The following is a 24,771-nucleotide window of genomic DNA, read 5'->3' on the forward strand; positions in this document are numbered from 1 at the left end:
TAGTGATTACCTTCTGCATGTAGCCTCCAAAGTGCAAGGACATGTTTGACATAGTCTTTTTCTTTTTTGCATCTTCCTCCGCTCTCTTTCTTGATTCTTCCTCTTCCTTTCTGGCTCTTTCCTCCTATCAGAGTATAAGTAGAGAGATATCAGTTCCTTCTGCAGTTATTAAAATCTATAATAAAGATGTTTGTAAAGGTCTTGACTTACGGCAATTCTTGATTGGCGTTCCTTCTCTTTCTCAGCTTGAATTCTATGCTGTTCTGCTCTTTCTGCTCTCCGATGTTCCTGACATGTAAAAATATTGAATTTCAGCAGAAAACTCAGCACATAAAATCATTGGATGGGAATTTCCGCTCCTACCAGGATTTCCTGGTCCCGCCAAAAGTCAATGGACTTTTAACCTCCTCTCCAGATTTTCCATTCCCGCCTGCAACAGTTCCCACCATGGGGGGACCAGAAAACTCCCACAGAATGATTAGCAAAGATGGAGTCTATCTGACTTATCTTTTCAGTGCTGCTCCTCTGAAGGAGCAATTCCCCTACTGCCACTCTCCTACCTTTTCTCAGGAGTAGAGAATCCTGCCGCCAGCGAATGGTGCACCAAATTCTCCGACCTTGCAAGCAGCAGTAGTGGGGTAGACTCACACTGGAGCAACTCAGTCCATGATCCAATTTCCTTTTAAAAATATCATTTGACCTTTCCTCCATCACAGTGCATTCCAAAGACCATAACAATTTGTTGCATGAAAAAGTTCTTCCTCATGTCACTATTGCTATTTTTGTCAGTGAACTTTAAATTGTTCCCTCTGGTTTTGATCCTCCACCAATGAGAATCTCCCTAACTAGTCTGTCCAGATCTTTGGACACGAAGAGGCAATTTAACATGGCCAATCCACTTAACCTGCACATATTTGCTCTATAGAAAAAACCTGGAGCACCCGGAGGAAACCCATGCACACACGCGAGAATTTGCAAAGTTTTCATTTTTAACTGCATTTGTTTGCAGTTGGACAGGACACCGGGGAGTGAACATCTCTCAATTGTGCAAGAAGGAAGAGTGGACAGAATAAAGGAGCCGAAAAGAGGCAGGGTTCCCACAGAACCAGATGCAGTGCAGATAACAAGGGAATTGGGACAGTAAGAATGTCTTAAGACTGAAGTCAAGAGAAAAGAGAACAAGGTATTGTTCAGGAGAATTCAAGGGGAAAAGTAAACAAAGTGTTTGAGTTAAAGAGACAGTTGAGTAACCAGAATTAAAGTGGGAAAACAGACTTCAGAGGTAAATCAAAAATTTGGTGGCATTTTTATAGAATCTGGGAATCAAGCGTTAAATCAATTATGAATAGTATATATAGTTCTATAGCAGTTAAGACAAAAAACCCTAAAGGAGGAGTTGAAATCCTGGGTATTGGGTTTATTGTTAAAAGTGGACTGTAAGTTTAGTTAAAAAGAGTCATTTGGAAAACCTGGACTGCATTTTGGAATGGAAACCACTGAAGGAAGCAGTGTTGTGAAAGAAGATCTTGAGGCATATTTGTCTGAGTGAAGTTCAGAAAAAGTTAATATGACAATCATCTGGAAGGATTCTAAGGAAAAATCCATTGACATTAACTTGGGTTCAGAGGGGAGTGTTTGTTTTGACACAGCCAGGCTGTGTGTTTAAAGTCACTTTGTGTTACTAAGAGCATTGTAGCAGAAGATATACTTTATAATCAACACTAAACTTAAAATCTGTGTGCATTGGTAAAGCTAAGAGGGGAATAAAGGAGTATTGTATTATTATCCAATTTTTTATGTTTAATAAATGTTTTTTCCTTGTTGATAAAAATAATTGGTTGTCCTGTAACTCTGTTCATCCATGTTTTTTTAAAATAAAGTAAAAATCATATTATTTTGAGCCAGGGTTCCATTCTGGAATCTTTCTGCCCAGTTATAACATCAACTGTGATCGTAACATGATAAAGACCAGGATGGTCAATGCTTTATAAACATTCTCAACCTGTCCTACCACCTTCAATGCTTTATGCAGATACACACTCAGGTTTGTTGCTCCTGCACCAATTCATAATTGTACTTCCTATTTGATTTGTTTCTTTGTATTCTTCCAACCAAAGTGAACCATTTCAAACTTCTCTGCATTAAACGTCATCTGCCACTTGTCCACCCATTCCACTAACCTATCGCCTTTTGAAGTACAACACTATTTCCATGTTCATTATACTTCCAAGTTTCTTCAAAGTTTGAAATTATGCTCTGTACACTAAGGTCTAGGTCATTAATATATATTAGGAGGAACAGGGATCTTACCATTGATCCTTCAGGAACTCTACTAAACCTTCCTCCCATCCAAAAAACAACCATTCACCATGACTGTGCCTGTCACTCAATCAATTCCATAACCAAGTTGTTGCTGTATCTTTTATTTCATGAGCTCTAACTTTGCTCACAAGTCTGCTGTGTGGCACATTAGTAAGAACCTTTGGGAAGTCCATGTACACCAAATCAACAGCATTTTCCTCATCAAACCTCTCTCTCACCTCATCAAAAAACTCAAGCAAATTAATTAAACATGGCTGGCCATGAACAAATTCATGCTGGATTTTCTTAATTAGCCCAGGCAAGTATTAATTTAGTTTTCAGATGTTAGAGTCCTTCGTTTTGATTTCGTTTTGTTCCTATTTCCATAATTGTATTATATTATTTTTGGTCTGTGGACCCATAATCGGAATGTGCCTTTAAGCAGTGGACTTAAGCTGACGCAGCCCGCTAGTCAGGACAGTTTGTCTCAGGATTGTAGTTTGGAGAGACGAAAACAGACTCATTGACGCTGGGTGAATCTTAAGAACCAGCTTTGGAGGAAGTCGGTTCAATGGGCTGGCTGGCAACCTGTGGGTTGGTCAGGTACAGTGTTCTGGCTGACGACAATCAGTGATTTATTCCTGCATGATGCTTCTGAGAGAGAGCTGGGCAGAAGTAGTTAGACCTTGAATTGAGAAGGGGTTCACTCTCTCTTGCTGCTGAAGTAAAGACCTGCTTTGTTGTTCTAAAACTACACATCTTTACTATATATTTAAACTGATCTTGAATCTACAAAGGAAGTAAACAGCCTTGCCAGAGAAAACCATGTCATGAAGGAAGAAGTATCGAAACGAAAGCTTGAACTTCTTAAAGAATTTGACTAGAAGCCAACCTGGTGCATCTGAGATCCTTAATCCTTTTATGTCATTATTATTTTCTTCCCTCTCCACCTTTCACTCTGTAGTGTGTTTGTGTGTATCTATATATACAGTGAGGCGAGGTGGAAGGGGGATGGGTTGGGAAAGGAGTCTTCGATAGTCAGTTCCATTTTTGTCAGTTTAATTATATTACTGTAAATAATAAAAGGTTATGTGTGTTACATTTACAAACCTGTTTTATTGGGCTCAGCCAAGTCCCTCGGGGATTTTAAAATAACATCTAATTTTGCTTGTGTAGTAACTCCGAGCCAAGTGGGACTGAAATTGACAGCGCACTAGCGGCTGGTTTAGCACACTGGGCTAAATCGCTGGCTTTTAAAGCAGACCAAGGCAGGCCAGCAGCACGGTTCAATTCCCATACCAGCCTCCCCGAACAGGCGCCGGAATGTGGCGACGAGGGGCTTTTCACAGTAACTTCATTTGAAGCCTACTTGTGACAATAAGCGATTTTCATTTCATTTCCCTAACCCAGGGGGTCATGACAGAGCTATTGCCTGGAATTCTCCGGCTGTAAGGATTCTCGTTTCCCACTGGTAGCGCACCCCCAATTGTGGGTTTCCCGGCGGCATGGGGTGACTTCAATGGGAAATTCCATTGACAAGCGGCAGGAAGAGAGAATTCTGCCATGAGCCAAGTGTCTGAGACACAGTGACTGGGGGACCGGAGAATCCCACCCATTATTTCTCAAAGCTTTGTTTTCATTTATATATATATGCCTTCCAAATGTCCGATCTTCTGAAGAGACTGATGTGAATGGATTATACTAGAACTAAAATACAAATACTGTCTAAGAAAGGATATGGAACATGAGTAGTCACCGTGTATGTCAACCTTGGTGGGTGAGTGTAAAATGGAAAATAAATGAGAATTGAGTCAGATGAAGTTCAGAAGGATGTAAGTGGGACCCATCAGGGAAGGGTGAAAATCATGACAGTGGCTTAGGTCCTCAAAGATCAAGGTCAGCTTAGTTTGTGAACCTATTTGGTATTGGTTGGGTTGGAAAGGGTGATAGGGGGCAGCAGAAAAGCATGCCATGAGGTACTCAAGCACCATACCTTTTGAATGGCAGCTGGACACCAGAATTTTCAGCAGCTAATGCAGTGATGGGTAACCGAGACAGGTGAGTGGGCTTCATGAGTGGCCCTCCCTCATCTCAGTGGGCCATAATATTGAAATCCGGGGCGAGATTCTCCGACCCCCCGCCGGGTCGGAGAATCGCCGGGGGCTGGCGTGAATCCCGCCCCCGCCGGTTGCCGAAGTCTCCGGCACCGGATATTCGGCGGGGGCGGGAATCGCGCCGCCCGGTTGGCGGTGCCCCCCCGCTCGATTCTCCGGTCCGGATGGGCCGAAGTCCCGCCGCTAAAATGCCTGTCCCTCCGGCGTAAATGAAACCACCTACCTTACCTGCGGGACAAGGCGGCGCGGGCGGGCTCCGGGGTCCTGGGGGGGCGTGGGGCGATCTAGCCCCGGGGGGTGCCCCCACGGTGGCCTGGCCCACGATCGGGGCCCACCGATCCGCGGGCGGGCCTGTGCCGTGGGGGCATTCTTTCCCTTCCGCCTCCGCCACGGTCTCCACCATGGCGGAGGCGGAAGAGACTCCCTCCACTGCGCATGCGCGGGAATGCCGTCAGCGGCCGCTGACGCTCCCGCGCATGCGCCGCCCGGAGATGTCATTTCCGCGCCAGCTGGCGGGGCACCAAAGGCCTTTTCCGCCAGCTGGCGGGGCGGAAATTCGGCCGGCGCCGACCTAGCCCCTCAAGGTTGGGGCTCGGCCCCCAAAGATGCGGAGCATTCCGCACCTTTGGGGCGGCGCGATGCCCGTCTGATTTGCGCCGTTTTGGGCGCCAGTCGGCGGACATCACGCCGTTTCCAGAGAATTTCGCCCCAGGCTTGTTCACTAACGAGGGGCGTCATTCTCCGACCCCCCAGCGGGTCGGAGAATGGCCATTGGCCGCCGTGAATTCCACCCCTGCCGCCAGCCAAAGTCTCCGAAGGGAGAAAATGGCACGGGTGGGCGCAAGGCAATCGATTTTGGGCCTGCCGATATTCTCCCGTCCGGATGGGCCGAAGTCCCGTCAACATGATGACGGGTCACGTCGGCGTAAATCAAACCTCCTTTTAATCGGCGTCAACCTGTGCTCAAGGTTTACGCCGACCAGCGTGGAGGTGGGTGACGGCCTGGGGGGTTGGCCGCTGGACAGGCGATGGCGTGGCCGCAGTCTGAATGTGTGGGGGAGAGGTGTGTGTAGGGTTTTGTGTGTGTGTGTGCGGCGGGGGGGGGGGGGGTTAGAGTGGGCTGGGCTCCGGGGGAGTGCCGGGAGGGGGGATGGGGACCTTGCCGGGGAGGAGGATGGGGTCCATGCCGGGGAGGGGGGATGGGGGGGTCCATGCCAGGGAGGGGGGATGGGGGGGTCCGTGCCGGGGAGGAGGATGGGGGCGGTCCGTGCTGGGGAGGGGGGATGGGGGGGGGGGGTCTGTGCCGGGGAGTAGGATGGGGGGGTCCGTGCCAGGGAGGGGGGATGGGGGGGGTCCGTGCCGGGGTGGAGGATGGGGGGGGTCCGTGCCGGGGAGGGGGGGTGGGGGGGGGTCAGTGCCGGGGAGGAGGATGGGGGGTCCGTGCCGGGGAGGAGGATGGGGGGTCCGTGCCGGGGAGGGGGAATGGGGGGGTCCGTGCCGGGGAGGGGGGATGGGGGGGGGTCCGTGCCGGGGAGGAGGATGGGGGGGGGGTCCGTGCCAGGGAGGGGGGATGGGGGCGGGTCAGTGCCGGGGAGGAGGATGGGGGGGGTCCGTGCCGGGAAGGAGGATGGGGGCGTCCGTGCCGGGGAGGGGGGTTGGGGGGTCCGTGCTGGGGAGGGGGGATGGGGGGGTGGTCCATGCCGGGGAGGGGGGGTGCGAGGGCAAGTGACTTGGTCCACCTGGCCAGGTGCCAGCCTCCAACAGTTGGGTCCATGCCACCTGGCTGGGGGGAGGAGGGGGTATGGGCAATGATGACATGTCGTCGTTCCCCCCCCCACCCCCCTGCACCAGGCTGTCATGTTTTCCGATCATCCAGCGATGATGGCTGCCGTGGCGGCAGCCACTAATGTCTATGTTGCCCTGGATGAGGAGGAGGAGCGTGCCAGAGAGGCGGCGCAGGCTGCTGCAGAGGGGCAGGCGGCAGCAGCCCAGGCTGGAGGGACACCTGACCGACAGGACGAGGAGGGGGAGGAGGACGCCGCGGCCCCACGGCAACGGAGGCACCCGAGGGCGCCCCGTGTGTACCGGCCCCGGCAGTCATACCAGGACCTCACGGACCGGGAATGCAGGAGGAGACTCCGGATGAGGCGGGAAACCGTGGCACACATCTGCCACCTGCTGGCACACCTGTCACCGCGTGGCACTGGCGGGGGACACCCTCTCCCCGTGTCCGTCAAGGTTACGGTGGCCCTGAACTTTTATGCAACGGGGTCATTCCAGGCACCGAGTGAGGATCTGTCCGGCATATCGCAGACATCGGTGCACCGGTGCATCCGGGCAGTGACAGATGCCCGATATGCCATGGCGCACCGATACATCCGCTTCCCTGTGGACCGGGTCAGCCAAGATGCCCGGGCCGTGGGCTTCTCTGCCGTGGCCCGGTTCCCCATGGTCCAGGGCGCGATTGATGGGATGCACGTCGCCGTGCGGCCACCTGCAGATAACAGGGCCGTGTTCACCAATAGGAAGGGGACCTATTCGATGAACATACAGGTGGTCTGCGACCACCGCATGATGATCCTGCACATCTGCGCCCGGTACCCGGGCAGTATACACGACTCATACATGTTGTCACGGTCATGCATCCCCGGCATGTATGAGGGACGCCATCCCCGGCTGAGGGGCTGGTTGCTGGGTGACAGGGGCTACCCATTGCGATCGTGGCTGATGACGCCTATACGGAGGCCACGCAATGAGGCGGAGAACCGCTACAATGATGCCCATGTAGCGACAAGGGGAGTGATAGAGAGGTGCTTTAGCGTGCTGAAGATGCGTTTCAGGTGCCTGGACCTCTCTGGGGGCGCCCCCAGTATCGGTCAGATAGGGTCAGACGCATCATTGTGGTGTGCTGCGTCCTGCACAACATAGCCCAGCAGAGGGGCGATGTGCCGCAGGCAGAGGAGGGCGGAGTGGAGGAGCAGCAGGAAGAGGCACAGTCCTCCCCAGATGAGGGGGATGGGGGCTATTTTAAGGCAGACGGGCTAGACACGGGCGGGTGGCTGTCCACCGTTGCCGGCTGGCCCAGCGGGCACGGGACAGGCTGATAGCCGCCCGCTTCACTGACTAGATGGGCGTGGGAATCGGGTAGTATGGCCGCAGACCGCATACCATGGCAGCAGCCGACCAGCCCACCCCCACCCATCCACCCACCCAGCACCCTCACCCCCCTCCCCAACCCCACCCACCCCACCCGCATGCACACCACCACCGCCATTGCCGATCCACCTGCGGCCGGGCTCACACAGTTGCCGGTGGACGTATGTCTATTGCAGGCCATGGAGGTTGATGACAACCCGCCCTGCGATGAGCTCCTGGCTCCACATCGTTGGACTATGTCTGACCCATGGCCACAGTACCACCATCCACCCGGACCATCCCTGCATGCGGCTGTGACACTGCAGCGCACGGTCCCGTCCTCTGCCCGGGGGATGTTGATGGCGGCCCAGGGGGAAGGGGGCAGACTCACCTGGGGCTGAGGTAAGACCACCCCTCACACACAAACACTTGTGCTCAACGTACATGACACCCCCGCACGCTTTGGACAGAGCACAAAGGCAGCTTCTGTAGGTGTAACATTGACTTTAATAACCAAAGGAGTTCATGCACGTGCCCTAGCCCCTAACACTCATCTGTGCCCTGCATCCGTGCCAACTTACTCAGTGTCTAATTGTTTGGCCTTACGGGCCCTTTGACTATGTCTACGTGGTTCCCCAGACGGCACAGCATAACTGGAGGTGGACTCCTGTGATTCCTGCCCTCTGACACGGGATCCCTTTGGCGGCCGTTTCCTGGGGCGTCCTGGCCTAGATGGGCCAGGCTGCGGCCCGGGCGACTGGGATGGCGAGCTGCCAGCCTGTCCTGCCCGTTGCCCACCCGATGCACCTGGGACGGAAGGGGGGGGAGTCCGAGGTGTCGCGGTGTACCGGGACCTCCCCTACAGAGGGAGCCGGGACGGACCACACCACCTCCTCCTCCCTCGGGGTGCCCGATGGCCCCCAGGCCTCTACATGGGTGGGGGATGCGAACGGACTGGCCATCCGACGCCCCCCCGACATCTGGCGCTGCCAGTCCTGGAGGTCCGTGCTGGTATCGACAGGGGTCTGCAGGTTTGCAGCCATGGAGCCCAGGGGGTTGGCAAACCCTGTCTGTGACAGTGCGACGCCGGCTCGCACATGGCCACTGGCGCCGATGCCCTCAGCGATGGCCTGCAGAGACTGGGCCATGGCCTGCTGAGACTGGGCCATGGCCTGCTGAGACTGGGCCATGGCCTGCAGAGGCTGGGCCATGGCCTGCAGAGACTGGGCTATGGACTGCTGAGACTGGGCCATGGCGTTGAGCGCCTCTGCCATCTGGCGCTGGCACTGGCTCATGGCCTCCTGTGAGAGGGCAGCCATGTCCTGGGCCACAGACGCCGCCTGCACGGAAAGCCCCAGGCCTCGCAAACCGCTCCCCATGTCTGACACCGTATCACCCATTGCCTCCACCGCGGACGCCACCCGTGCGGTGTCGGCCTGGGTGGCACGTATGACCGGCACCACTCCCAGCTCCTGGACACGGGTGGATTCCTCCACGTGCGACTGCAGCCGCCGCAAGTCGGCCGTCACCCTCTTCGCTCGTCTCCGGTTCGGTGGTTGCATCGGATCTATGGGTGGGTGTGGTAACTCCAGGAACCCGGGATCCATCTGGGCGGCAGATGTTCGCTTGGGCTGGGCTGCCCTCCGACCGCCCGGTCCCTCTGCTGCTCCTACCTCCACCTGCTGTACCGGGACGGCTGTGTTGTGCGCATCAGTGTGTACCAGATGCCTCATCACTAAAGTGCCCAACCGAGGTGAGTGTTTCTGCGATGGTGGAGGGTGTTGGTGACAGCAGTGGAGTTGTGTCGTGCTCTTCGTCCCACTCTGAGTCCATGGCACTTTGGGGTGGGGGTTCGTCTCCACCCATCCACTCTGTATCACTGTCCGGTATTTCGTTTTCCTGGGTAGTGCTGTCCCGCGTAGGCGTGTCTGGGTAGTGGTGTCCTGGGTAGTGGTGTCCTGGGTAGTGGTGTCCTGGGGAGTGGTGTCCTCGCTCGGCTGTGACGGGGGCCTGTGGCTGCCCCTCTCGTCGCTGGGTGGCACACACCTGCGTCGTCGCATCCGCATGAGACGGGGGCGTCGTCTCCCTGTTGCTCCAGGTCTCTCTGTCTCCAGTGGTCTCCAAGCGACATCCTGCGGGCGTCGCATGCCGGAGGGTCCGGGTCTATCCGTCTCCCGTGGTGTGCGAGGGGCATCCTGCGGACGTCGCATGCCGGAGGGTCCGGGTCTCTCCGTCTCCCGTGGCCTCCGAGGGGCATCCTGCGGGCGGTCTGCATCTGCGGGGATGGGTGCCTCGACGTTTGCTCCTGCGATACACAATGAAGCATGCATGTTTAGACACGCAGGCAGTGATCAGGTGATATGGGGGAGGGGGATATAGGGGAGGGGGGATATGGGGACGGGCTGTCGGTGGCTCACTTGCTAGTACGCCCCCGACCTCTGCATCAGCAACCTCCCGGTCCTCAGGTCCGCCAGCCAGTTCCAGGGCCCTTTCCTCGTGTACGGTCAGTGGCCTCTCATCAGCGGGGCCTCCTCCAATCCTCACATGCTCCCTATTGTTGTGTGCGCGTTTCTCCTGTGTGGGGGGGGGGGGGGCGGAGCTGGTGGCAGGGGTAAAAGGCAACAGTGTTAGACAGGTATATGAATGCACGCCATCGGGTGCGCGTGTATTGCAGAGGTTAAGGTTAGGGCTGGATTCACTTGTGGAAATGGGGGAAGGCGGATTTGGGGGAGGGGGGATATGGGGAGGGGGGATATGGGGGAGGGGGGATATGGGGGATATGGGGGAGGGTGGATATGGGGGAGGGGGAAATGGGGGAGGGGGGATATGGGGGATGTGGGGGAGGGGGGATATGGGGAATATGGGGAGGGGGGATATGGGGGATATGGGGGAGGGGGGATATGGGGAGGGGGGATATGGGGGAGGGGGGATATGGGGGAGGGGGGATATGGGGGATATGGGGGAGGAGGGATATGGGGAGGGGGATATGGGGGATATGGGGGAGGGGGGATATGGGGGATATGGGGAGGGGGGATATGGGGGATATGGGGGAGGGGGGATATGGGGGAGTGGGATATGGGGAGTGGGATATGGGGAGGGGGATATGGGGGAAGGGGCTATGGCGGATATGGGGATGGGGGGATATGGGTGAGGGGAGATATGGGGGAGGGGGGATATGGGGGATATGGGGAGGGGGGATATGGAGGATATGGGGAGGGGGGATATGGGGGATATGGCGGATATGAGGATGGGGGAGGGGAGATATGGGGGAGGGGGGATATGGGGGATATGGGGGAGGGGGGATATGGAGGATATGGGGGAGGGGGGATATGGGGAGGGGTGATATGGGGGATATGGGGGAGGGGGGATATGGGAGGGGGGATATGGGGATATGCATATCGGGCAAGTGGGGAGGCTCACCCTGGCTGCTCTGACGAGGTCGTTCACTTTTCTTGTGGCACTGGGTGCCTGTCCGTGGTGTCAGGGCCACAGCGGTGACGGCCTCTGCCACCTCCCTCCACAGACGCCGGCTGTGGCGTGGGGCAACTCTGCGGCCGTGCCCGGGATACAGGGCCTCCCTCCTCTGCTCCACTGCGTCCAGGAGCGCCTCCACATCCCGTGACTGGAACCTCAGGGCTGAGTGGCGGGCGGCCATCCGGGCGGGTGTTTCGGTCGGGTGTTCCGGTCGGGTGGGGGGGAGCAGCGCGTCCTGATGAGCAGTCATGCCGTGCAGCGTGTATGACACCGCACGGCGTGAACCACGCTAGCAAGCGCTAATCCCGTCACGTCGCTGCTAGCCCATTCCGGGCCGGAGACTTTGCGACGTTTGGGGCGGCGTGATGAAGGTCGGATTTGCGCCGTTTTTGGTGACGATCGGCGGACTTTGCGCCGATAACGGAGAATTTCGCCCCTTGACCCCATGATTAAGATTAAATACACACTGAATATTTCATGTGTTATAAAAAATACTTAATCATATACTTCAAATGGTAAAAACAAAATAAATATTTACAATTTGGATGCAAAGGGAGTGCACGGCTCTCAGTCAATGTTGTGTACAATCAGCACGCACCAAACCTCACTTGCCCTTCCCGTGTCAGCATGGGTCTCACCCCCAAAACCCAAAGATGTGCAGGGTAGGTGGATTGGGCAGGCTAAATTGCTCCTTATTTGGAAAAAAAATTGGGCACTTTAAATTAAAAAAAAACTTCACTTGCACTTGCTTTATGTACATATCACTTCAACTATAGTGGTCGGAAAAAAGTGACGTGGATGGAAATCAGCGGAATGCGTTATCCCTGCCCGTGGGCAACAGTCAACACAATGTCTTGTGGGCTGCACTCAAAAGCCTAATAAGCCATATGTAGCCCCCTGGCCGCAGGTTGTCCACCACTGAGCTAATGGTTACTAAATGTTCAAGTAGCTCCCATGGTAACATGGGCACCCAGCAGTGTAAATGAGATGTCCTACCATTGGCTCTGCATACTCTTGTTATATCAATGCTGGCAGCTGGTAGGTGCAATCTTTGCAAACTACAGATACTTGGACCGCTTTTTGTCATATTCTATTGTTTATCCTGGGCTAGATATTCCATAAAAACAAATCCTCTATTTTGCAATAATCACAATTTGAAATTATTTAAATATACCAAAAATCAGGTTTGGTGGCAAATTTGGAGAGAGTGGTGCAGTGAGGTTAGTTTTGATTCTTCTTGCAAAGAATCAACCAAGCCATTATGTGCCAAATGGTCTTTTCTGATTTAAGTTGTTTTATGTCTTTAAAATGATAAGGGCCCTTTCAAGCACTTTCATTAAGTGCAGCAGGATGACTGCAAATTAGGCCAGGAACCAGATACACCAGGTCTGGCCTTGCACAGGCTTTGAGGGCCATGCAAGGGCAGGTTCTTCAAGGCTATTGACAGAGGAAGAGCAGCCAGGAATAGATTTCGCACAATTGTGAATCTTTGGCCTCTCAGCAACTGCATAGATCATCGATGTTGATAATTCAGATGATGTCAGGAGCTGTGGAATGACGCTAGTGGAATCCACTGGGGTGCAGGCTAACCTCATGACCTGCATTCCCGAAGGCTGGAGCTGGACGTTTTTCAGTTGTACCCTTTGCATGAGGAGGCACTGTGACAGCTTGCCAAGAGACACTTTCTAACCTGTCTTCAACTGCCACAGTTTATAACTTGCTTTGTTGACTGGGAACCTTACATGTGCCCCTGGTACTATCTATCCATGATGTTGGTATACACAGAACTGGAACACCCAACCCGTCAAAATCCACCACTCTTAGAAGCGAAAGTTCACAGATTTCAGAATTTCTACACCCTTCACACAATTAACCCTTAAAAAGGTTGCAACTCACAATCCTTTCTTTCAAGGCAATGATGTCCTCCTCTTCTTTCTTTCTGTTCTCAAAATGAACCTCAATTAAGGTCTGTAATTCCAAAAGATCCTTCTCCATACGTTTCCGATGGATGTCCTGCAAAATAGATGGTTATATAAGTGAGCTTCATTCACATTTGACGACCTTTCATATTTTTGAAGATACGAGACACAGCTAAATCTGTGATTTAGCTTGAAACAAGCTGGGCAATTAAGGCTTTGAGTTAGCTAGTCACATCCAGGTTACATTACAGAATAAGGGTGGCATGGTGGCACAGTGGTTATCACTGCTGCCTCACAGCGCCAGGGACCCGAGTTCAATTCCGGCCTTGGGTGACTGTCTGTGTGGAGTTGCACTTTCTCCCCCTGACTGTGTGGGTTTCCTCTGGGTGCTCCGGTTTTCTCCCACAGATCAAAGGTGTGCAGGTTAAGTGGATTGGCCATGCTAAATTGCCCCTTTGTGTCCAAATATGTTCAGGTTAAGTGGGGTTACAGGGATAGGGCAAGGAAGTGGGCATAGGTAGGATGCTCCTTTATGGGGTCAGTGTAGACTCAATGGGCCGAATGACCTCCTCTGCACTATAGAGTTTCTGTGGCTTAACTGTGGAAGTGACTCAAAAATCGACATTAAAAACAGATGCCACAGTTGGCCTCATGACACTCTATTAGCCAGGAGTAAGCTCCTGCTGGGAGCTACCATCTGTAAATGCTGGGAAACAAATATAATGTTCTTTGTTGTGATGGGCCCTCTAGTTAAACAGTAGAACCGTACACACGCATTAACAAGTGTAGATACAGGTAAACTATTTTCTCTGGCACAAGAATCCAGAATAGGAATGATAATCTTAAAATTAGAGCTAGGTCATTGAGGGTTAACAGCACAATGCATTTTTCCCATATACAGCATTGTGGAAATCACAAATCTTCTTTGCTAAATGACTGGATGTTTAGTCAATTGGACTTTGGAAGACCGAGAACAATCAATTTCTGTGAGGTAAGAGTACCCAGAGGAATGGAGCAAAACTGAGTCTTTGAAGGGCAGCACGGTGGCACAGTGGGTTAGCCCTGCTGTCTCACGGCGCCGAGGTCCCAGGTTCGATCCCGACTCTGGGTCACTGTCCGTGTGGAGTTTGCACGTTCTCCCCGTGTTTGCATGGGTTTTGCCCCCACAACCCAAAGATGTGCAGGGTAGGTGGATTGGCCATGCTAAATTGCCCCTTAATTGGAAAAAATGAATTGGGTCCTCTAAATTAAAAAATAACAACTGAGTCTTTGAAATTGAGGTACAGATTAGCAATAATTTGTTTAAAAAATTAAATGTAAACCATTGTTTACTCAGAAAAATAAGGAAAGAATTGGCAATTTAGATGCTTACATCAAAGTCGACTCTTTCTCCATCTGGGATTTTTGGTGGCACAAGGTTGGGCATGAAAAGTCTACAAAAGTTTAAAAAAAAAAATAGTTTAGATCACATGTGTTGCTCACAAAGTTCCTGCGTTCAATTGTTGAGGACATCACATTTGAAAAGGCAAAACATCTCACGCTTTTAGGTTTTTACTCAAGCTAATTTCCTTTAGGTTTCCTGCTTTTTAGATCTTTTCCATAAACATTCATCTCCTCAGATGACCATAACCTGCCCAAAGTATGTAGCAAGTCAAGATTAAAGAGAAAACCCCTGTAATTGTATTTTGGCAACTGGAACCATCACATGATCTTCCTTCACTTCAGAAGGTTACACCATGGCTTTGGTTGAAAATTGCCAGTTACTGACAGGAGATACACACAGATTAAATTTTCATTAATTAATTTCAGAAGGAAACACAGTCATGTTGAATGAAAATGTTAGCAGAAGTAAAAAGTGAGTTTGGATTTCCATGGGCGTTCTGATCATCATTTTCTGTAGCTCAGATGGAAGATAAGCAAACACATTGGATCTACCACCCCTGAAATCCCCCACTAATCCCCTACCTTGCAATCCCTGGTCCAAGCCCAAACCTTGCCAGACCATTCCTGGTTCCTGACCCCAATTGGATCCTGCCCGGTCCAATCCCAAATCAGAAACATTTACCCATTTGCCCAATCTACTGCTCTTTACTGCTGAGGGTCCAATATTCAGCTAGCTCCATTGTAAAGAAGCCCAAGGCTCAAAATCTAGAGCAAAGGCAAAACACTGCGAATGCTGAAAATCTGAAATAAAAACAGAAAATGCTGGGAAACTCAACAGATTGGGCAACATCTCGGCAGAGAACAACAAAATTAATGTTTTGAGTCCAATATAACTCTTTTCTTGCCATAGATACAACAAAACTTGCTGAGTTTTTCCAGCATTTTCTGTTTTATTCTCAATATCTAGAGGTCTGGGGCGACATTCTCCGACCCCCCGCCGGGTCGGAGAATCGCCGGGGGCTGGCGTGAATCCCGCCTACGCCGGTTGCCAAAGTCTCCGGCACCAGAGATTCAGCGGGGGCGGGAATCGCGCCGGTTGGCGGGCCCCCCCGCTCGATTCTCCGGCCCGGATGGGCCGAAGTCCCGCCGATAAATTGCCTGTCCCGCCGGCGTAAATTAAATCACCTGCCTTACCGGCGGGACAAGGCGGCGTGGGCGGGCTCCGGGGTCCTGGGGGGGGCGCGGGGCGATCTGGCCCCGGGAAGTGCCCCCACGGTGGCCTGGCCCGCGATCGGGGCCCACCGATCCGTGGGCGGGCCTGTGCCATGGGGGTACTCTTTCCCTTCCGCCTCCGCCACGGTCTCCACCATGGCGGAGGCGGAAGAGACTCCCTCCACTGCGCATGCGTGGGAAACTGTCAGCGGCCGCTGACGCTCACGCGCATGCGCCGCCCCGAGATGTAATTTCCGCGCCAGCTGGCGGGGCACCAAAGGCCGTTTCCGCCAGCTGGCGGGGCGGAAATTCATCCGGCGTTGGCCTAGCCCCTCAATGTTGGCGCTCGGCCCCCAAAGATGCGGAGCATTCCGCACCTTTGGGGCGGCGCGATGCCCGTCTGATTGGCACGTTTTGGGCGCCAGTCGGCAGACATCGCGCCGTTTCGGGAGAATTCCGCCCCTGGTCCCTCACAATTCTGACAAAGGGGATGTACCCTGGGCCCGCAACACCCTTCTACCAAAAGTGCCTTTCCAGTTGCAACATAGGGAAATGCAGCAGCCATTTGGAGCAAGGACCCACAAACTGCAATGAGATAACAGCGAGATTATCATTTTTTAAATAATCATAATTTTGTGGGTGTATTATTGGCCATGTACTTGAAGGCATTCTAATTATCTTCTTTGAATAGTGCCATGTGATCTTTTAAGCACATTGGAGAGATCAGGTTGGGTGTGATGTGAAATACAGCAGACAATCAAGCACTCCATTAAATGTCAATCCAGTGTCTGGGTTGGGACTTAACTCCTTAGCCTTCTGACTTAGAGGAGTATGTGTGTTACCATTGTTCCAGAGCCCACATCGAAAGCATAAAATATCTGCATTGAGCCATGATACAAAACAGAGCTGCCTCAATAATCATTTAGCTTCAGAAATGACTGAAAGAAATTAACTTTTCTTACTTTGGCTTTGGCTTTCCTTCTTAGGTATGGAATATAAGGGGAAAATGAGACATCTGTTAGTAAATTTAAAAGTCAGAAAATAAACATTATTCAGGTCTGGATTATTTACATGTTGGTTGACAATTACTTTTAACAGAGATCTGCAATATTAAGAATACTTGATAAAGGACGCACTAAATATTCAGTTCTTGTATAGCTTGGGAATAATGATCAGAGCCTAACAAGGAGAGGATAAAAACTGAAGTGAAATAAAATATCAGTCAACCAGAACACTGCCTCAGATCAAGTCAATAGTTCTTTTGTAGTTTAAATCAGATTAGGTTGGTTAATGTTTGGCAGGGAATTAACATTGCCTTCATTGAGGTATCTATGTAGGATGTGTTTCAAAGGAATAAAAGCTGCAAACGCAAACCCCCTTTCTAATTTTTATATCCAATGCTTCTTGCTAAATGAATAAAACATGTAAATAAGTTGCCAAAAAATCTGGATTATTTGCTTCCTTGCTGTATTGCCTCACTAAAGCCAAAGGACGGGATTCTCCAGCCGATCGCTGGTGGTGGGATTCTCTGATCTCGCTGGCAGTGCACCCCTGCCCGTGGGTCTCCTGGTGGCATGGGGAGGCTTCAATGGAAAATCTCATTGGTAAGTGGTGGGGGTAGAGAATCACACCGCCAGTGAACGGCAGGCAAAATCTCCCCTTCCTTGCTGGCAGCGGTAGCAGGCGAACTCACAACAGAGAATCCTGGTCAATGTTTCAAAGTTTCGCCCCACCAGCCAGCAGCCCACCATTAATCCCATCAGTTGCAAGGGATTGAGCACTCCTGGAAATTAAAGTGACAAACACTTTTGTTCGGATGTGAAAACCACCTCATCGGGCGCTAATTCTCAGACTTTGTAATACTGGTAAATTGTGCATACTTTCGTGGACTGCAAACATTTCGGCTACTGTGACTACATCGCCATCTGTGAATTAATGCAATTGTCACCTCTAAGTAGGAGATTTGTTCCCTTGCTGATAAGGTTAAAGTTATTGTAATGCTGAAAGGGCTAAAAATCTGTCAGGTTATCAGAGTGAAATGGCAAAACAGATTGTTATATCACAGGTTTTTAAAAAAGATTTGTTTTAAAGTACTGTGAAGTGGTTATTGTAATGAAGCACTTGACAGAAAAACTTATCTAAAACACTAATTAGAATCATTTTCACTCATTGTTAGTTTCTTGCCAAACATGGCGCAACAGAATGGATGAAAGAATAAAATAATTGAATGAACGACATTTCTGAGCAAAAGATAAGGATCCATTTAACTGTTTTCTCTGTATTGATAAACTGATTGAGTCAGAGACAATAAAGTGTAAATTACAGCATCGGTCATTTATCCCACAATGCAAATCAGATGAAGAGGAGAGCATAATTAGGCTGATTAGTACTTTTGCAGAAAATCAACAACAATGTTTATTTATATAGCACCATTAACATGATAAATGTCCCAAATGTGCTTCACAGGGATATTATAAAAGGACGTATGAAGTAAAGGCTGGGTGAGTTTCATCAAAAGTGTGATTGCATTCATAAAGTCTCAATGCTGTTACAACAGGAAACATAAATACCCTCTTCTCCTTCCCCATCTCTTTCACCTCTTGCTGTATAAATTATGGAGAAGGCATTTTTTAGGAATTTTAAAAGCAAATGGAAAAGACCCTTACACTCTCACTGTGACAATTACAAAACTGCTAGTTTCAGTCATTCTTTCTGACAACACATTTGATTACCAGCAAAAACAGCATCTAAGAAAATGTGTTAACCCACCTTGGTCTGCTAGCATTGCGGTGTCGTGAAAGATTATTTTATTTTGCATGCAAATTGTTAGTGTGCGCTGTCTGAAAAAAGCCTGTGTGGAAATCTTCCTGATCTTATTAATACAATTTACTCAGTTTTAGAATTGACACATAACTGAGATAGTCTTTTGTGTATGACACTAAATCATTGTTAAATCTAATAAACAGCTTAAACAGCAGCAAGTCCATGCGTAACTACTGTGATTACATTTTGCTGTTAACCACATCCAGGACTGAACCATGTTCATTGGCATGGTAACCTGACCACAAAAAGGTAGTTGAGAACACGTTACACGTTAATCTTCTTTGTTACTGCACAGTGTATAAAAATCATGATGAATGTAAGCAATAGGTATTTTCTTCTGAAAGCAGATGAATTGTGCCATAATTCCTATGTTCTATAGTTTGAAATGCTCAATTTGTTTTCCATTTTTGTTCCCAAACACAATGGTAGCATTTATTGGTGTGAATAATATTTTAAATGGATTAATACCCATGTTCATGAAGATAGGCTAGCAGAATGGGCAGACAAATGGCAGGTGACATTTGATACGAAGAATTGTGAGCTGATGCACTTTGGCAAAAGGAATAGAGAAGCCAATATAGACCAAATGGCAGAGTTCTAAAATGTGTTCAAGGCCAGAGGAACTTGAGGGTTCATGCACATAGATTTTTTTAAGATGGCATATTAGGAGAGCAGTGGGATCTTGCATTTCATAAATAAAAGTATTAAGTACCAAAGCAGGTAAGTTATACTGAAACTACGTAAAGCTTCTCTGAGGCCACAAATGGACTATTGCTTTCAATCCTAGTCACCAGACTTTTGGAAGGATGCAAGGGTCCGTGAGACAGTGCAGCAGAGATTTACCAGAATCATTCCAAAGATGAGGGGCGAGATTCTCCGACCCCCCGCTGGGTTGGAGAATCGCCGGGGGCTGGCATCAATCCCGCCCCCGCCGGTTGCCGAATTCTCTGGCACCGGAGATTCGGCGGGGGCGGGAATCGCGCTGCGCCGGTTGGCGGGCCCCCCCACCCCGCGATTCTCTGGCACGGATGGGCCGAAGATCCGCAGCTAAAATGCCTGTCCTGCCGGCGTAGATTAAACCACCTACCTTACCGGCGGGACAAGGCGGCGCGGGCGGGCTCCGGGGTCCTGGGGGGGGGCGCGGGGCGCTCTGGCCCCGGGGGGTGCCCCCACAGTGGCCTGGCCCGCGATCGGGGCCCACCGATCCGCGGGCGGGCCTGTGCCGTGGGGGCACTCTTTTCCTTCCGCCTACGCCACGGTCTCCACCATGGCGGAGGCGGAAGAGACTCCCTCCACTGCGCATGCGCGGGAATGCCGTCAGCGGCCGCTAACGCTCCCGCGCATGCGCCGCCCGGAGATGTCATTTCCGCGCAAGCTGGCGGGGCACCAAAGGTCTTTTCCGCCAGCTGGCGGGGCGGAAATTCGTCCGGCGTGGGCCTAGCCCCTTACGGTTGGGGCTCGGCCCCCAAAGATGCGGAGCATTCCGCACCTTTGGGGCGACGCGATGCCCGACTGATTTGCGCCATTTTGGGCACCAGTCGGCGGACATCGCGCCGATACCGGAGAATTTCGCCCCAGGTGTTTTAACTATAAAACTATTTTTTTACAAATCAGACTTGTTTTACTTAGAGGACAAGATATTGAGAGGAGATTTGATAGAGGTGTAGAAGACTATGACAGATTAGAAGACTAACCAACAATCCGTCGTCGAGTGCCCCAGCAGCCCATAATTCACCCATACCCACCATCACAGCTTCCAAAGTCAGATTGGCCTACCTGAAAGTGAACCCTCGGAAGGTGACGGGCCTGGACGGGATCCCTGGTCATGCACTCAGAGCCTGCGTGGACCAGCTGGCAGAGGTATTCGCGGACACCTTTAACCTGTCCCTACTCCACTCCAAAGTCCTCACCTTCTTCAAGAAGACCACCATCATACCGGTACCAAAGAAGAACCAGGCAATGTGCCTCAATGACTACTATCCAGTGGCCCTGACTTCAGTCATAATGAAGTGCTTCGAGAGGTTGATCATGAAGCGCATCACCTCCATACTCCCAGAACGCCTTGATCCACTGTAATTCGCATACCGCTGTAACCGGTCCACATCAGAAGCCATTTCCCTGGCCCTACACTCATCCCTAGAGCATCTCAAAAACAAGGACTCCTACATCAGACTGCTATTTATTGACTACAGCTCCGCCTTCAACACCATAATCCCAGCCAAGCTCATATCAAAGCTCCAAAACCTAGGACTTGGCTCCCCACTCTGCAACTGGATCCTCGATTTTCTGACCAAAAGACCACAATCAGTAAGAATGAACAACAACACCTCCTCCACAATAGTGCGGGGCACTGCAAGGCTGCGTATTTAGCCCCCTACTCTACTCCCTGTACGCACAGGACTGCGTGGCAAAACTTGGTTCCAACTCCATCTCCAAGTTTGCTGACAATACGACCATAGTGGGCCGGATCTTGAATAACGACGAGTCCGAATACAGGTGGGAGATAGAGAACCTAGTGGAGTGGTGTAGCGACAACAATCTCTCCCTCAATGCCAGCAAAACTAAAGAGCTGGTCATTGACTTCAGGAAGCAAAGTACTGTACACACCCCTGTCAGCATCAACAGGGCTGAGGTGGAGATGGTTAGCAGTTTCAAATTCCTAGGGGTGCACATCTCCAAAAATCTGTCCTGGTCCACCCACGTCGACTCTACCACCAAGAAAGCACAACAGCGCCTATACTTCCTCAGGAAACTAAGGAAATTCGGCATGTCCACATTAACCCTTACCAACTTTTACAGATGCACCACAGAAAGCATCCTATCGGGCTGCATCACAGCCTGGTATGGCAACTGCTCGGCCCAGGACCGCAAGAAACTTCAGAGAGTCGTGAACACCGCCCAGTCCATCACACGAACTTGCCTCCCATCCATTGACTCCATCTACACCTCCCGCTGCCTTGAGAAAGCAGGCAGCATATTCAAAGATCCCTCCCACCCGGCTTACTCACTCTTCCAACTTCTTCCATCAGGCAGGAGATACAGAAGTCTGAGAACACACACGAACAGACTCAAAAACAGCTTCTTCCCCACTGTCACCAGACTCCTAAATGACCCTCTTATGACTGACCACATTAACACTACACCCTGTGTGCTTCATCCGATGCCAGTGCATATGTAGTTACATTGTATATGTTGTGTTGCCCTATTATGTATTTTCTTTTCTTCCCTTTTCTTCCCATGTACTTAATGATCTGTTGAGCTGCTCGCAGAAAAATACTTTTCACTGTACCTCGGTACACGTGACAATAAACAAATCCAATCCAATCCAATCCAATTTTGTTAAGGTATAAACTGCCTGCTTACCATTGGCTGGGGACTAATGTTAATCCCACAATCCTTAGGGAGTATGAGCTTCCCGAATGAGGGGGGCGGAGAAATCATTAGCAGGGACCCTGCATAAATAGAGCTGGCCAGTATGGAACTAACTAGAGAGAAGTGAGCAGCAAGGGAGTACTGCTGCTGTTGTATATATATATATATATATATATATATATATATATATATGTATATATATATCTATATATAATTGTAAATCAAGTTATTTATTTCTATTCGACAAACTCGTGCTGGATTCTTCGTGGCCCTCACAAAAGTAACCAAAGAAACTCTGTCCCATTAGATGATGGGACAGAAACTAAGTAGAGCACGATTAAAGTGGTTGGATCTTATGGGGAGCTAGTGTCCCTGAGCATGCAACAGTAACATTGCAGATAAGCCCACCCTGCTCTGGCAGTTCTCCTTGCAGGCACTTAATGAGAATCAGATCGTTAATTGATTTAAGGCGGGATTTCTTACCAGGGCAAGAAGTCCTACCTTTAAATTTCCAGCCATTCAAATGGTTGGCAGCTCGCCAACTCCAGCCATGCCACTGGGAGCAATAGCCTTTGATGGGACAGCACCCAGCCCCCAACCCTCAATCACGAGGCACCATGGAGCCAGAATGAAAGGTAAATGGGGTGGGGTTTGAGTTGGGACAGGCTATGCGATTCCAATAAGGTAAATGATGGTGGTGGGGGAGTGTATTTAGGAAGACCTGGGAGTGGGGTCTCTGATGGGTCCAAGGTCCAATAAAGAGGAAAAGCCCCTTTTCCCATCACCAGCCCATACAGTGGAGGCTCTGCATTGGATGCTTGATGTGGGCCTGTCCTGCTACTGGTTAAATCCTGCGGTGGTAGGGTGAGGCCATTAAGGGTTATTAATTGACTACATAAGGGCCTCATTAGCCCAAAGATAAGCTGTCAGCTGATTGGCGTGGCACCCATAGCATTACACTGACCTCCCTCCCCCCACCCCCAATGCCTGGATGGACAATAAATGTCGACCATGCTAATGATGCCCATGCTCCATGAATGCATTTTAAAAGTCTGGCATAAAATTAAACAACAGAATACTTCAGTACAGTGACATAGCAGAATTCTGCAGATATAAAGTTAAGATACATTTTAAACAAATAAATGTATTTGTAGTTTAAATAACGGACTCCAGAGCATTCGTATTTATACTGTGATGTAAAAGAAAAGCTGTATTTGCTATTTTTATTCACTTGTGTTGATAGTAAACAAGATTACAGTTTGCTACTGTATTGTGCATATTCTGATATTTTTCTTTTCATTAACTTGTTTCCCCTTGCAGGAAACTCGAGGACCAGAGGGCATAATCTCAGCATTAGGGGGTCACCATTTATTATTGAGATGAAGAGGTCATTTCTTTTCTCAGAAGGTAGTGAATCTGTGGAATTCTTTATCGCAGAGAGCTATAGAGGCTGGGTCATTAATTATGTTCAAGATTGAGTATGTTGTTAAGTATGTTCAAGACTGAGATAGATAGATTTTTAATCAGTAAGAGAATCAAGGGTTATGGGGATAAGGCGGAAAAGTGGAGTTGAGGGCTAGCATATTTGACCAGTCATGATCTCATTGAATGGTGGAGCGGACTCGATGGACTGAATGACCTACTTCTGCTCCTACGTCTTACGGTCTTATGGCACGCTTCAGGGTTAACAGAGTTCAGGGGTAATTAGCTTCTGTGGGCATTAGAATCATCACAAAACATATTGAAATGTACCCAGTAACCTGATCAATGAGATTATGTGTGGATGAGCTCATCATTATGTGTGGATGTGTGAGTGAGCTCATCATCATTTTTCAAATCAAACCCCCCACCTGGGTATGGCAACTGGGGGGATCTCCCAGGCGATTGGAACATTCTGGGTGGTTGGCCTCCAGGCAGGGTGGTACCCTGGCACTGCTGATGCCACCCAGGCACCTTGGCACTGCCAGCCTGGCACCCGGACAGTGCCACCAGGGATCTGGTCTGGGGGTGTTCTGCCCTTACGGGGTCTCCTAATCGGTAAGTTGGGGCGTTGGGGGCTCACGTTGGGAGGTTGCGAGATTGGGTACCATTTAAAAATGGCACCCCGATCCCTTCCTGCATTGACGAGCGGAGCTCCTCAGTGCAGGAAATGAAGGTAAGTGTGGCTTTGGCGGGCCTTCCTCGCTGAGGCCTGAAAAAGGAACAGAGACCCGCTTAATAACGGGGTCGTTCTCGGCACTGCCCGTGGAAAAACCCCACTTCCTGCGCCCACAACGGGTCTCTCTTTTCTTCCATTAAACCGCGCCCATTATTTCCTAATTAATTAAAAGTGCTTTTAATACACCCAAGGGAAGTGCAGTGAATCTAAGATATCAGCTGTTGAAAGTCAGCATGCTTTCAAACATCTTGGTGTTTACAAAGTGATATTATAGTCTGGTTTGTGCACAAAATCACCAACATACATTTTATGATGAAAGACTATTTTGTCTATTTTAGTCCATCCCTCTGCTAGGAAATGTCTGACAAGCCCACTTTGCAACACAATCTATTTGGTACTACTATGACAATGAATTGTTTCTAATAATTTCTAGCCTCTCATTTGGCACGTATGCAATGACTCCAGAAACTCTGCTGCAGGAAAGTGAAATATAGAATGTTGCCAGACTAAATTGGAGAACCTTTCAAAGAATTACAGCTACCTTTCCTGCCAAAATTTAAAAAGATTGTCAAACATTATTTCCACTGTACCTTGTGTTTCAAATGCTTTGGCAAAAACACAACTTCAGAAATATTGTAATGGAGATTCCTGCAGTCAAGGAGACTCCATGGTGGGAGAAATTGGCAGATTCCCAATGCTATTTCTAGGGTTTCTGATTTTCAGGAGCGTCATTTCAGGGTGTAGGCTGGTTCGGGTCATGAACCCGCACCCTGCACTGCTGACCTGGCCGGTTGCTTTGCAGGGATAGGCATGTCCTAGCACTTCACAATTTTCATGGTGTTGGGCCAGTTTTTCAAAGAGACATGGTCCGCATCTTTGG

The 24,771-nt window shown here is 50.2% G+C and overlaps 1 protein-coding gene across 9 annotated transcripts in view; it reads right to left on the reverse strand.

Moving 5' to 3' along the window:
• Positions 1–24,771, reverse strand: part of LOC140393867 (troponin T, cardiac muscle-like) — a 78,650-nt gene that overhangs the window by 20,514 nt on the left and 33,365 nt on the right. For 5 of the 9 annotated variants that reach the window (XM_072480411.1, XM_072480406.1, XM_072480412.1 and 2 more), the window contains 5 exons: positions 16,501–16,519; positions 14,316–14,376; positions 12,921–13,037; positions 211–288; positions 11–124 (listed from right to left, as the gene is read on the reverse strand). In XM_072480411.1, coding sequence (XP_072336512.1) covers positions 11–124; positions 211–288; positions 12,921–13,037; positions 14,316–14,376; positions 16,501–16,519 — 389 coding nt within the window. The remainder of the gene's footprint in view (positions 1–10; positions 125–210; positions 289–12,920; positions 13,038–14,315; positions 14,377–16,500; positions 16,520–24,771) is intronic. The other 4 variants (XM_072480407.1, XM_072480413.1, XM_072480409.1 and 1 more) reach the window with 1 other exon arrangement.

Source organism: Scyliorhinus torazame, chromosome 17 (genome assembly GCF_047496885.1).
Source record: "Scyliorhinus torazame isolate Kashiwa2021f chromosome 17, sScyTor2.1, whole genome shotgun sequence".
NCBI classification, from domain to species: Eukaryota; Metazoa; Chordata; class Chondrichthyes; order Carcharhiniformes; family Scyliorhinidae; genus Scyliorhinus; species Scyliorhinus torazame.